The following is a 15,364-nucleotide window of genomic DNA, read 5'->3' as shown; positions in this document are numbered from 1 at the left end:
AGCTTACAAGAGTAAGTGTCCACATAACACAATAAATGTGTTGTGCTTTCCCCCATTTTATTTTACAATACGACTCTGAGATTAAGTAATTCCTCATTTCAGTCATCTGTTTTTTGGGTGTTCTTTTGCTTTCTCAGTATATCCTTTAAAGTGTTGGCATTGTCATGTGATCTGTCTGCAGCAACGTCCGTGCCAGCCACACAGGTCTCAGCAGTGACCAGCGACTCGGCCGGCTCCTCGTACTCCATCAGCGGCATTCTGGGTATCAGCTCAGCTGCTGATGTAGGCAAGAGGAAGAGGGATGAAGGTGAGCAAACAGTTATGCTTTGTATATGTCCCACTTTGCTAATTTTTCCTGGTGGATGCACAAGGCACACGAGAATCTAACACACAAGCAACAGCAACGGGACATGTGAATAAAATATCTTCATTGAGGAACGCAGATTTATTTACTAACAGTGTTTCATGGGATAGCAACCCGAGAGGCCAGCTCATGCACGCACTATCGATCATATACTTCTGTCATACTTGGTCAATGTTGCGTGCTAATGTATATGCGAGCTTGTGTATGTGCTCATAGGTACTGGATGTATATATTTGTGTACGCTGATATGCCTCCACGTGTTTGCTTGATTGTGTGTGTGTGGGGGTGTGTGTGTGGGGGGGTGTCAGTGGCATTAAAAAGCCATCACACAGACGGTCTCCTACGGTAAATGAGACAGGACCAGATGTCGGAGCGAGAGGGGGTGACAGAATGCCACTGGGGGCTATTTCGCTCTCTCTCTCCCTGACACACACACACACGCACACACACACAGATACAGTGTGGGATCCTTTTTCCCACTGCTGATGAATTTTCAGAACACTCCAGCAGGTTCCAGGTGAATCCCAGGTGCACCTTGATATGCTCGGATTCAGCCCACTTAACCATCAGTAGAGTACAAAGACTTTAGACCCAACGCAGACATAGAGAAATGCACACATATATCATTGATACACTGGATCAAAGTTTGACTTACTATGTGAACAGTTTGTCCATTGATAAATGAGGTTTTAGCTCAATCCAAAATAACAACAAATTGCACTCTCATCCTGTTCAGCGATCATCCGCTGGTTGGGGTTTCCTCCGTCTTTCTGTTGCAACTGCATAAAACGTCAAAATATGTTACAAAGTTAAGGTTGAGGTAGAAGACTTGGTGTATCCATAAAAGCAAAATGTGACATAGTGTTCTAAAAGCAGGCTTAAACACCCGGTGAAGCTTGAGACACACTCTAGACTTTAAAAACTGGGGCAGACAAAGAACCTACACGATGAGGAAACTGCCTTTTCTCACATTAACACTTGAAACAAATGTAAAATGGCAATTTTCCCTCACATTTTCCACATTTCGTATTCATTAAGTTATCTCGCATGCACACCTTGACTTACCTTGATGTGCATGTATGATATCTGCGCAACAGAACTGAAGAGAAACAAATCAAATTCAAATGTTTTAGATATATTCGGTTAAATTTTACACTAAGTTTGACGGGACTCTGATTTTAGTTGCTGCTCTTGAATAAGATCAGAGCACTTGCACAGAGCACAGTGATTGTCATGTCCACATTTTGGCTCACTGACAGAGTAAAGACTGAAAGATTAACAGATTCACCTGTGTTAGTGATCATAAGTCTGAACGGCCACAGTGAAACTGGTCTCTGACTGATTTCATCCATGCCTCTTTGACATAAATAATATGAAGTATTAATCCACCCCATTCTGTGCTGTATTGTCTTCAGCAGAAACTCTGCAGTCAGATCTGTTGCTGAAGGAAAGTATCTGTAGCCTAATTAGCGGTATTATTGTTTCACTTTGTTCTTTATGTGCATGACACACTACACCATGTGCTACATGTGTGGTCTGTCTGCCGGTTTTCTATGACTGCTGCTGGACTTTCCATTTCACAGTTCGAATCGAAACATTGTATCACTTCTCGTTTCATTGAAGCATTCAGAAAGCATCATTCGAGCATTATGTCTCTCCGTGTCACGTTTCGCTTGTGTGTTTTATCTGCAGCGTTTCTGTGCCAGAGGTCTGCGCGGTTGGCTCTGTGGTCTAATTAACAGCATTGCTAATCACAGCTTCCATTAGAGCAGCCCCCGCTGGATAATGACACACACACACGGCAAGGGGCGACAGGGGGAACAGCATGCACAGACATGGACAGACAAACACATACACAGGCAAACAATAAGGCAAGCTTCTGACGACGAGTCACGGCCATATGCCCGTCTTTGCAGACATTCTTACACACGGAGAAGGAAGGCATAAACCCACAGTACACTACAGTGACACACCGGACATCACCAAGGCTCTTTTGTTGACTTTGTCTGTCTCTCTTTGTACAGGTGGATATATCACACATACAGCAATGTGACAGTTTGTGTAGTTCAGAACACATTTAGAACAATGATACCATTGGTCCATTTTTTGGGGGGGCGGGGGGGGGGGGGGGGGGGGAGCCTTGAGTCAGTCTGTTGCAATTTTCCTGAGTTTTTTGTGTAAAAAATCCCCAAACACACTGCAGCTCTTATTTTTATTTATTAATTCATTTATTAGAGCAGGTTAATGTTAGCTGAATCCTCTGATGATCCTAAGGCGGCATGGTCTGCATGCTTAATAAACAGGCATTTTATTACATATGCAGCCCATACTCTTTTAGTGAGCCTCCTACGTGACAGAGAGGATTAACAGTGGCCATTGACTCTTTCCTAAACTGGTATGAGAAGTTATACCTTTTCCTAATGATTAAATCCACTAACCCTGCTGATAAACCAGTACAACTAGTTACAAATTGCTTCGCAATGTGCTTAAGCCATAAGCTTATACTGGAGCATGTGGAGTGACCACATAAACTGAACAAAAGAAACCTTTTGACCACAAAAAACAAGTTGTTACTGAAAATATTCTGTCCCACTACATCATCTGCTACTCTGCCAATATAGCCAGTAAACTGTACCAACATCAGTAAACATACAGAGTGGTTCATCCATTGTTTTGTAGCTGACAGGCTGTTTGCTAGTGTAGGTAAACCTCTTGTCTAATTCCCATAATTCTCACATCAGTCAGTGGTATTCTTTGCATCTGTCTCACTCAATCACCCCCCATGAAGTTGAATTTTAACTTGGTACCAACTCATTTTGTGCCTCCACCAATTATTTAGTCTCTCATTGCTACATGTTGTTGAACTCCACACTCCCTGGTGTCCACAGCATCTCAATTCCTGCAGCAGATTGTGTTTACTCTTTGAATTAAATGTGTTGTGGAAAATATTATGTTTTCAATAATGGAATGTATCTACAGAGACAGAGGTATAAATAAAACAAATGATATTCTAGCTCACAAGAGGCACCCCACTGACTCCTCAATTGAACTGTTGCCATCTGGTCAACAATATTGCCCCCTCGATTTGCTAAAAACACATCTACATTAGAACGTGTTCTCCAGGCCATTGACTTTTAAAACTGGTAAAACATAAATCAGTAGTTCTGGTGCTGAGCTGGTCTGGCCATCCTAATCTGTTGCAAGGTGCGCAGTATGAGTGAAATGATGCTTAGTTTGTTGTGATGAAATTGCTGTTTTTTTTTATATCATATCATTGCATATCATATCTGCTGTATGTGCTTGTGAGGACGTCAACGCGTGCAATGGAAACTGTTAGCCATGAGCATATCAAACAGCTGCTGTGCACGTGAACACAGGAAGGAGGGATCAGTAGCTTGTGTTGTGTATGTATGTGTTCTTGTGTGTTGGTAGGAGGAGTTTGTGGGGGTAAAACCCTGTGGTGACCTGTGCCCCCAGCCAAAGCGAGGGGAAGTTGGGGGTGACTGGGGCCAGAAAGGAGATGAATGGGTGTGAATGGAAGAACTTGACTTCTGGGGCCAAAAGGGGACTATTGTACCTTAACCTATTCACTTTACACATTGAAGCTTCTGCTGCTGCTGCTGCTGTGTGTGTGTGTGTGTGTGTGTGTGTGTGCAAGCATCCAACATGCATGTGGAGTTCAGGACAGGTGGGCCGGTCACTAAAGGGAGTGCTGTTTTTTTCTTCCTCAAATCTGTGAGGGGAAATCCACTCTCAGTATTTTTAAGTCATGCACATTTTTCAAAATATAACAACAAATAGTTTCAATGGCATTTACCCAGAATGCCAGATTGACCTCTCACCCCCTTGTGCATCCACTGTGACATGAGGCAGCTTACAAAATAAAAGATGCTGGGAGTGAGCAAGAGATGCAGGGTGGAGGGAGGGGATCGTCGCCCTTCGCGCGTAGCTCCTCCCGGCTTACAAAAACTTTGATCTCTAGAGTTTGGATCAGGCACATACACACTCTCACAGACAAAAAAAAATCATTACACACACACATGCAGGGAAGAGCTGGGGCTGTGAGGTCAGACTTGTGACACTTAGGCTATCAGCATGATTATCTATGTCAAGAGCAAAAAGGAGCACACTGGTGGTGTTCTAACCTCTGCAGACATGCATGTATAAGCAGGCAGGAAAACAGACAAATAAGTGACAACTCATCTAATTCTTTAGGGTATTTGGATTTAATAATTCAACTGCTTCTGGATTCTTGGGAAAAATGGCAGCAGCAGGCTGTTATGGAAGACGACTGTGATGGAGAGAGAGCAAGAGAGGCAGGAGGGAGGGAGAAAGAGAGAGACAGACAGAGAAGGCGGAAGAGAGAGGAAAAAGGCAGAAAGGAGAGAACAATAAGGGCTCATTGTTTGTTTTGTTCTGCTCTGAAAAAGAGGGAAGAGAAGCGCTTCCCTTCTGAGACTGAATCACAGAGATAGAGGCAGCTGTGTGTGTGTGTGTGTGTTTGTGTGTGTGCGTGTGTGCGTGTGTGCGCGCATCCAACAGTGAATAGGATTTAACCCGTCACGGCAATGAGTTTCTTTACCCATCCATGGATACAATGAGACCAGCCGGATATCAAGCTACCCACCCACCCACACTCACAGCCTCAATCACATCCATACCAAGGCCCAGGTTCTGTCATCTCCCCTGTTCTGTCTTTCTCTGGTTCTTTGTGGATGCTCCACCATGACAGACACAGGTCAGTCTTTCAGGGTGCATTTGTGTGTGTGTGTGTGTGTGTGTCTGCGCACATATGAGAGAGTTTGTGTGTGCAACAGAGAGAAAGCAGAAAGCAATAAGCTGGCTGAAATGGTGCCATCAGAGCTACATGATTGATCAATTGAATTCCATCATGGGGACTGGCCGGTGGGATTAAATGGGTTGCCTTGGGTTACCAGGCTAAAGCATCATACTGGCTTTATCTCCCACCCTGATTGGTCTGTCACCGGAGACCTGGACCATACACACACTACTCCCAGCATCTGTATATGAGTGTGTGTGTGTGTGTGTGTGTGTGTGTGTGTGTGTGTGTGTGTGTGTGTGTGTGTGTGTGTGTGTGTGTGTGTGTGTGTGAGAGAGAGAGAGAGAGAGAGATTATGATCAAACCTCTGTTTGTGAGAGAGGGTTTTGTGTACTGAAGATGTAGAGGGAGGTTTAGTGTGTGACACAGCACTGTAGGATACTGTCTGAAGATTTAAAGGTTTGCTAGAAGTCTTTGAATTGATCCAAAGCCACAGGTTGTGCCAAGACTGATCCTTTTTATCAACTTTTGAAATTTAGCTAACACACATCAAACTGTAAGCAAACATTTTGCAACCAGCTTTGGTACCGTTATACAACTCTGGGACTGTAATCCATCCATCCATCCATCCATCCATCCATCCATCCATCCATCCATCCATCCATCCATCCAGGAAAGGTTTTCAGTCTAACCTGGTGCATTTGCACTCACACCTATAGCCAGTTTAACCTGAAACTTTTTAGACTATTGGAAAAAATCCATCCAGCCACATTGCGATCACACAAACTTCACACAGAAAGGCCACAGCCCACAAACAACTTCAAACCCAGAACCTCCTGCTTAGAGGAGAAGTGCTAACCTCTATATCGTCACAGTGCCATATGCCAATCTACCAAATGTTTTAACATAGTCTTTGTTCTGCCTGTCACTCTTGGATGTGCACAGAGATCACTTAAATAATGAACCAAAACAACGGAAAAAGTGAAAAAACAAACAAACAAACAAACTGTCAGTTTCCTTATTAGGCTACTGTGGATGTAAAATGTACACTTACATAATCCTCTTATCTTGTACAAAGGATCAATTAATTCTGACTCCTCAGGTATACTCACAAAACACCTTATTTTCCTCAATGTAATCTAGCTAAACTTGCTTACTTAAAACCCATTGCATCTTTGCTTTAAACCAGTAATTCTTGCTTATGTCGTAAAACCTTTTTTAGATTATGTTTTTAGGAATGTGACTAGAACAAATAAAGAATGAATAAGATTAAGTAAAACTATGTTAAAGAGGAAACCTGTCATTCTTATAGATTACTACACTGTCTCAGCTCAGTCCTTAGTTGAAACCTCAGTTACTTCTTTATGACAAAGTGAATTATACTCTGATTTATCATCTATTTTATACAGATGGGTAACAACTATTTAACAAAATGAATACAATTAAAACTTGAAAACTAGTAAATAAGACCACAAAGTCATTAGGAAAAATGTTTCCTGCTCATAAATGAAAGAAGAAGTAATTTAAAATTCTCACTGACTTATACAATCAGATTAGCAAAACTCACTTCTGTAGTTTTGAAGTCATTAAATCTGAAATACTACATTTTAACAAACACTCAAACCTTTATAAAAAGAATATAGTCTCCCCTGCAGTAGCACAGGTCTCAGTAACTACATGTAGTGGTATTAAAAGTTATCCACAACTACAGAATTTCAAAACAGGAAGCATCCCTTGAGGTTAAATATGGTTAGACAGACATTTTTTTCTTTCTTTCTTCAGTTTTTTTATTTATTAGAACTAGTCTGGTGCAAATGAATCTGTATTTTCACTCCAAATGGGGAAAAAAAAAAAAAAAAAAAAAAAAAAAAAAATATATATATATATATATATATATATATATATATATATATATATATATATATATATATATATATATATATATATATATATATATATATATATTTATATTTGAAGCCCCCTCCCCCCTCTCCACCTGTCTGTCATATCACTACCCTGGACACACATTCACGCACATACACACACTAAACACACAGTGACCCCCAGGACTAAAATAGGCTCTCAGGAGTGGTTTGGAACGCTGAATTGGCTCTATAGTGGGGATTTTCACCCTCATCCCCTTTTTCTCTTTATCTTTTTCTCTCGTTCTCTCTTCTCTAATCATTTGTGGGCCGCGACTCTTCAGAGTTCTTATAATTGTCTCGTTCAGTCCCTCAGCCTTGCAATAACTGCAGGATACGAGAGCTCACAGTCTAATACTGATACCGTGGCAATATATATTTGTGTGGATGTGTGTGTATGTGTGATACGACGAGAGGGGACGGACAAGTGTGTATATATGAGAAGAGTGAGTGTACTTTTTAGAGATCAAGAAGGAGAGACAGCGTATGCTTGGTAATGGATTGCATTTGTATACCATTTTCTCTGAGCCTCCACAATCTATGAAGTCGCTCAGTCTTAAATCAGTTCACTGGAGTTCATTTGAGTCCACTAACTTCTTTCTCCACATCTGTCTTAGTGATTTATATTGTCAACACACGCTTTCACTACTCCCTTCATTCCTCTATCGCTGTCTGTCTGGGTTTTCCCTCCATAAAATAAACCAGACTCGCAAAAGCTTCCTTTTATCTTGCTCATTTCCTCTCCCTTTCAGTTATCATTCCTCTCTTAAAAATTCTGCATTTACAGCCTGTCTAACCCCTCTCCTTTCACCTGTCCTCTCTGTGCAGGTTTGCAGGAGTCACCGCTGGCCAATGGACACGGCCACAGTGGGCGGGACTTCCTCAGGAAGCAGATGAGAGGGGAGCTATTCTCGCCACAGCAGATCGAGGTATTGGACCGCCTCTTTGACAGACAGCCATCCTGTCCAATCCAGTCCAGCTCTGACCTCTATGTGAGCCCTGATTCTGGCAAGGTAAGGGCGAGGCATCGTGCAGGCTCTGGGCTGAGGCTGAGGTTGGGAAGAGGTTAGGAGTCAACAAGAATGTAGTTGTGGGCTAATGAAAAATAGGGGCTGTGACAGGAGATAACCGCTCATGAAAAACAAACAGGAGCTGACTAAAGCAGAAGTGGCGGTTCCTGTGTTATCACCTCACGGCCACCAGACACAGCAGTGTACTTCAAGTCACTGTCACAGCACAACAGCCATTCAGCCATCCTATACTGTAAGTCTTTTTTCGCTGAGTTCAGACATTTTTTTTCTTACTGTTTACAAGACCATGAAAAGATCCAAAGCAACAAATATGTTTCCCCCCTAACAAGTGCTTTGTCCTCGTTCAAAGACATACATTTTTTTATCCCGCTAACCGTGGCCCTTCACAACCTCTGGTTATAGTCAAGAAAATAATACATGGGCCTACCTGGGATGTAGGTGTAACTGCAGCACAGAGGTTAAAGGGCCTCTCATCCTTTTCAGAACGTGTGTTTTTTTTATTTACAATCTCTGACAAAAAATAAGCAGAATATAAAAAAGCATACGCTTTTTTTTACACCAGGGTATATGTTTTGATTAGAAGACGGCCTACTTTCACCAACCTGGAATCTCCAAATAAAAACATCCAAGAACTAATGCTCAACGGTTGCGTGCCACACATGCAAACAAAATTAAAGCAAACAGCGCTAGACTAACACATTGTTGTTTTTGGTCTTTCCATCAATAAGAGCAAAACTGTTGAATGGCACAAGTCACATCGTTTAAAGAGACAGTGTGCAGGAGTTTCAAACTGCCACCAATATGACAGTTATTTGGGTTTTCCAGTGGACACAGGTGCAAATTTCTTTTTTTTTTTTGTTGCTGATAGTGAAAAAAATGTAAGGCAGGAAAGCTTAAAATGTAATGGACTATTTTGGGATTTACATAGTACAGAAGCCAGATTAGTTTGTAGTTTATCAGTTAACATTTAAGGTTTATCTGACTGTCGTATAAAATATTTGTCTCTGTTTTTAGAAAAAAAAAGCCTGCCTGCTATGCCTTGCCATGCCATGTCAATGTTGCTGACTGCTGTCACATTGCACAACAAATAATCCCATTTTAAAAAGCTCTCTCTCTATCCAAGCGCTTCACTCATCCTGTCTTTTCCCCAATTCTTTCATGTTGCTGTGAGCTCTCAAAGTGTCAGCATCAAGTCGTGTTTTCACTGTTGGCTTGACAAACCGCTGTGAGTTTCTTTGGTCTGATAGACACTGTGATGAGTCAGACCTGCTCTATTGATGTTCCTATAATGTAGACACACTACAGGGGTTAATGAACATATTGACCCGACTCTCATTATGACCTCACTTCCTGCTGCTTGGTGGGACGGCAGTGCCGCTGTCCGCATGCTGATGCGTCTTGGGAATGTGCGTATGCGTGTGATCGTTTGCATGTGAGAGAAAAAGAGAAAAAACGAGACAAGAAAACCGAGAGCGAGAAAGGGTGTGTCTGTGTGTCCTAATGTTGCATCTAAATTGACCTCCCGCCCTTTCTCAGGAGTAAATTAATGTAAATCTGAGTGGAATAGACAGGTGTAAGTGGTATGCTGAATAACAAAATGACAACAAGCTAGCATTTGTATTCTCTCTACCTTTTCTCAGATGCCTTCTAATCAGCAGCCCAACGGTCAATATTAAGGAAATATTTGGCCAATGTTTCAAAATGAAATTTTTGTTTCAGCGAGCTTTCAAGCTAACACTGCTTCTGGTTTATTTATTCAGTCAGTGCCAAGGGCAAGAGTACAAGCAAACTCCCGAGTAGTCGGAGTATATGGAAGCATAAATAGGCTGCAGCCTTAGACCTACAGGGCAGAGTTTGGCTTTTTAGTCCATTCTCTTTCCTCTGACTGACATGGGGACTTGAGTGGCACAGGGCGAGAGGTCGACAGGGATTGGCTGTAGTAGCTCTATAGACTGGGACTCAAGACTATAATACCCATGATTCATAGGTCAGTGTCCTGTCTGAGCCTGGTCAAGCCACTGGGGTCGGTGTCTGGGATAGGGGAATCAAACTGGGGTCAAACTGGCTTCAAGAAGTGCATTACAAAGAGACCCAAGCAATCACAACCACATGCACACAAACACACACACACAAATCTACATGACTATCTAGTCCTCCGCCTCTGCTAACCCCCCTTTTTCCCACTGGGAATGATTGACACTCTTAGCCTTAACGCTGACAGCCACAGCTTAGGCTCTTTGGTATGTGGGCTGAGGTGTGTGTACACGTGTGCGTGAGTGTGCACAGTAACCACTATTGGTGGGGTTATGGTCAAGGGGGGTCACCCTGCCTTGCGACTGACATTCCTGACAGATTTGTCCCTGCTGGTGATGTTTTGTATGGGGTCGTCTTTTACGAAACGCGTGTCAGTGTGTGTGCATCGGACAAAGACGTGTCCAAAACTGTGAAAACCAAAGTAAAGACAGAAGAGCAAGAGGCTCAGATTCAGGTGTTATACTAATAAACTGTAATCTCAGTGGTTACGTCAAGCTCCTCATTATTTTTTAGCTTTCTTGCACTAAAACATGAGGCTTACTCATTATTTTCTCTTCCTTCGTCCCACTTGAAGAGACCAAAAGCAATACCGCTCGCAAGCAAATCTTATTTTATCTGTCAGCAGTAGTTACTCGTCTATCCTGTTTATTTCAGACCTTTTTCTTTATCTTTCTTTCCTAACAAGCCCTGCTTTTATCTCATCTGCCTCTCCTGCTCTTGTTCCACTTCACCCTGTAGTCTATTAAGCCCCGCTATTAATTTATGTGTGCGTGCTCGTATGTGTGTCTGCATGTGTGCCTGTCAGAGACAGTTCATTTGAATTTCCCTTCAATCACTTTCTATTACCCAGGTGATAAATCAGCAGGGCTGACAAGCACCCCCGCCCATCCGTGCTGCCCTGGGTCCAAACGCCCACCCCAGTACCAAGCAGTTTACACTGAGATGTGGACGGAGAAAAATGAGACTGATATTATAGATTTTTTTTTCTTTACTTAAAAGGATTTCTATCTTGGGCTCCAGTTTGGCTCAGATGCCCTGTGGCTGAAATGCAGCGGCCCGGGTTTGAATCTGCCCCTTGACCCTTTGTGTCTTCCCCTCTTTCCTGTCTACTCTTTACTGCTGCACTAAACACAAAAATGAAGAATGCATCTCAGGTCATTTCAGCTAGTTCGTCTCATCATTGACCGCAGAATGTTTTCCCCACACAACAAATAATAAATCAAGAGAAAACAAGTAGTCGGGAAACTAGAAATAACGCTAAATTCATCGCTTTATAGCATGAGCTTATTAAAGTATCCTGTAGGAAATTTCACAGTGCAGTTAGAGATTGAATTTGATGGCTCCAGAGTGTAGTGGTTCACACATTTAACTGAAAAGTAAAAGATACACTTTTTGTTTCTAGGAGGAGACACAAATCTCTGTGGGGTTGTAACAGAAAGGGCGTCTGGACGCAGTTAAAAGTAGCTTTCAGGTGAAGATTGGATTTAGATGCACAAAGCCACAACATTTTTTTATTAACACTGAAACTATTTAAGTGTGATCAGACGCATCAACCATGCTGCTCAAATTTGAAAAGAAAAGAAAAAAACCAGCAGACTTTGCGTCATTGTGTAATCACTACACTAAACGTTTTTTTTTAAATCATGCATACAAGAAGTATAACAGTAAACAACTGCAAAACTTAGATAAATTAATTAAGTATAAAATATGTAAAAACTTCCTCTCATGTGGCCTACAGCGGCCCCGTGACTCATAAGGAGCTGTTTGGAAATGAGTATCCTCCCCTTGCTGCCACGCTCAGTTTGAGCACAGATAAATTCCTTCCCCACAATCCCTGTCTCAGTCTGTGGGCCACTCAGGGAATTGTATTTGTTTATAGTCAAGCAATTTTCCATCAGGAGCACTCAAGCCAATGTGACGAATGGGAGAGAGAGAGTAGGAGATGGAGAAATCACGAGCTATTTTGGAAGTGGTGAAAATAGGAAATACTATTATGCAAATGGTACAGAAGGGCCGGTCTGTGTGTGTATTTGTGTGCTTGTTTGTGTTTATGCGTGTGTCTCTGGCTGGGTTGGGCACATCTGTCCCATTTCTGACTCAGCAGACCAAGCTGCTGCGTGGAAGAGACACAGTGATAGAACGAGTGAGATTAAAACTTAGTGCAGCTGCTTTTAAAGAGTTAAAGTGTTATGATAAAGGACTGCTATCTGCTAACCCTTTAGAGGACAGAGTTAACGAAACAAGAAAGGAGAAAATGCATCGAAGCAGACAGCAATAATCAACCAATGAGAAATTGTGTATGTTATACCCTAAAAAACATGCTGCATTTATATAAAATGAAAACAAAACGCTGAAAACAGTGAGTGCCGTCCATGATGTGTAACTTTAGTGGAGTAATGAAGTGAAATTTGATCCTGGGAGTCCACTTTGGGTGACAGATCCAAGAATGTGAAGACTTAGGATTCAAAGCAATGTAAAGTTTGTGAGTTAGTTAACTTCAAATCCTTTAACTCATTGGTCACAGAAGAAAAACTAAAAATGACCAAGTTCTCAGTATTACCATATATTGGTGGGATGCTGCTGCTGCTGAGTGCCCTGCTCTACATTCTTTTCTCTATCCCACTAATTTATCAATCGATTAACATTTCCCTCCATCTCAGCCCCATTTCCTGTCTCCTCCTTATTCCTTATTATTTCTTTATAGCGACCCTTTATATCTGCCAGGTCCCCCTCCTGCCACCTTTACTTGCTTCCTCCCATCTTGCCCCGAACAACCCCTCCCCATCAGCATCGCCAACCCCAAACCCCAACCCCTCCATGGCCCGGCAGCTGCGTCCCTCCTCTTTGATGAGGGCTGATGGCGCTGTATGAGCGGTGGAATTTACAACATTTACGGGGGCGAATGAGAATGATCCATCTTCCTTAGCGGGCCTGTCACCCCACTGGCCAAACTTCATCATGGCCAATTACCACGGCAGACCCCTTCTTCTCTGGTGCTGCTGCTGCCTGGCCCCCATCTACACACGGATACATGGACACATTAGACACCATTATAATAAGACAGAGAGCGGCCAAGAGAAAGGGGGGGAGGGCGGCTGAGCAGTGATAGCTCATATGATTGGATGAAGAAACTACAGGTGTGATGTGTGTGATGTGTTTGATGTGCGAGAGAAAAGAGAGCTTAAAAGTGTGTCTGAAGTCCAAAGAGAGAGAGAGAGAGAGTGAGGGAGGATGTGTGTAGTGTACTGCGTAAGCTCTTATTTGGCAGGTCACAGTCCAGTGGTTGTGTTGTGTGTTGACGAGCACAGGGGTGTTTAAGAGGTCAGTGAGCACAAACACACGCCTACACTTACACCTCCACACACACAGATGCAGACGCATTAAAAGGGTCAGTGCAAAACTCTCACCTCATCACCTAAAGGAAATTCTGATTGGTGTCATTAGTGTACACACACACACACACACACACACACACACACACACACACACACACACACACACACACACACACACACACACACACACACACACACAGAGGTCAGTAGTAACTGAATGGGAGGAAAAGCTACAGAAGGAATTTCATGCAATAAAGTGCAATATTTCATTTGCTCAGTTTTATTTACTCGTACAGTGGGAACAGTTTGAGGTTCAGTGTGTTGGTCGAGTGTGCTTCAAAATGCAGTCGTTATTATTATTATTATTATCATTATTATTATTATTAATATTATTATTGCACACACGGCAATGTGCGTATCTCTGACTTCAGAGGTCAATACATGACTTTAACCTTTACCTACCTGCCCAACACTACAAAAAAGACATATATTCACCTTAAAATGTAATCATTTGCATGACGGGGATTTTGTCCCAATAAGAGGTAAGTCCCCAGTAAGTCACTGTGTACAGTGATTTAAGTCCCTGCATGATGAGTAATGTCTGGACCACACATAATTACACACACACTTGTCTAGTAGAGAAATGAGGATGGATGGGTCGTGACTCTGTGCTGGGGTCAAACACAGGTTAGCGGACAGTTTCCATTATCCACCCATCTCACTGCCTTTCAGCCAGGCTGGGTTATTAAAGACCTCTTTCAAAGTTGTGTCCGTATGATCCAAAGATCATAACCCATGTTGTGGACAGTGAGTTATTTGACATTTGTGTACTGTACGAGCATACTGTTGTATTTTCTGGGTTTCTTCTTTTGTGTGTCTTGCTAGTTAAGCTAATTTCCTTTCATGTGCTTGTGGGTTTTGTTTTGTTTTTTTGCAGTGTTTTTTTGTTTGGATCACATTATCACATGTTTCTTTATTTCTTTTCAGCCTTCCTTTTTTTAAACTTCAATATTATTTTGTTTCTAAAGAAACTGCACATTCAGACAGTGACATATTGTTTTGTCACTTCAGCCTTCTCTGAGTGCTTTTTAAGTTTTTGCAGCGTGTGTGTATGCTGGGTTAACACCACTGGGAGAACGTGTGTAGGTGTGCTGAGATGATCACAGTTCTTATTGTTGTTGGTATCTGGGGAGACAAGAGGCTTTGTGTTAGCCGTGGTCTATGTAATGCCAGCGCGTATGTGTGGATATATATACGGGTGTCTATGTATCCTGTGTGTGTGAGGGATGAAGAGAAAGAGCAAGCTGATCCTGTGGTTATAGACTGTTGGACTTGGTTGTACAGTAAATCCCTGTCTTTGTAAACAGATCAATAAACTCTCAGCTGTAGGTGTGTTTCTGTATGTGCGTGTGAGTCTGTGTGTGTCTGTGAGTTTGTGTTCATTCTAAAGCGCTTTTGCTCTCTGCTCTGAGGAAAGTGCAGCATGCTGAAAATGTAGCAGGATGTAACAAACACTGCATCCGCGTTAGATCTAACAACAAGCTAGCCTCATAACATGTACTTGTTGTTTTCGATTTTTGTTAATAAGTTTACCCTTTGTTTACTTCCTCCTTTCTTCCAGACGTCAGATTATTCAGCCATGGCTTCATTAGCAGGAGGACTGGATGAGATGAAGAACAGTTTGGCCAATCCGGGCACAGGGGCAGAGTTAGGAGCCAGCGTCTCTGGTCCACAGTCCTACTCACTAGTTCCAGGTAAAAGTTACACCTAGCTAATAATCTTAACTTCACCTCTGAGAGACATTTTGAAATGACTAAATAAAGGGTTTTCATATAAATGTTAATTTTCCATGAAGTTTTGTACTCAGTTATTTTTTCCAACCTCAGCTTCACTTGGTA

General features: G+C 42.2%; 1 protein-coding gene across 4 annotated transcripts in view; it reads left to right on the top strand.

Moving 5' to 3' along the window:
- The window catches only part of pax5 (paired box 5), a 56,253-nt gene that overhangs the window by 22,115 nt on the left and 18,774 nt on the right, over window positions 1-15,364 (top strand). For 2 of the 4 annotated variants that reach the window (XM_080881349.1, XM_080881350.1), the window contains exons 5-7: window positions 182-307; window positions 7,895-7,995; window positions 15,088-15,220. In XM_080881349.1, the coding sequence (XP_080737475.1) occupies window positions 182-307; window positions 7,895-7,995; window positions 15,088-15,220 (360 nt within the window). Of the gene's footprint in view, window positions 1-181; window positions 308-7,894; window positions 8,080-15,087; window positions 15,221-15,364 lie in introns of all 4 variants that reach the window. The other 2 variants (XM_080881347.1, XM_080881348.1) reach the window with 1 other exon arrangement.

The sequence above is a fragment of the Rhamphochromis sp. 'chilingali' genome (genome assembly GCF_963969265.1).
Source record: "Rhamphochromis sp. 'chilingali' genome assembly, chromosome: 4".
NCBI lineage: Eukaryota > Metazoa > Chordata > Actinopteri > Cichliformes > Cichlidae > Rhamphochromis > Rhamphochromis sp. 'chilingali'.
Note: the sequence above shows the minus strand (reverse complement) of the source record. Positions and strands in the feature narration are given on the sequence as shown.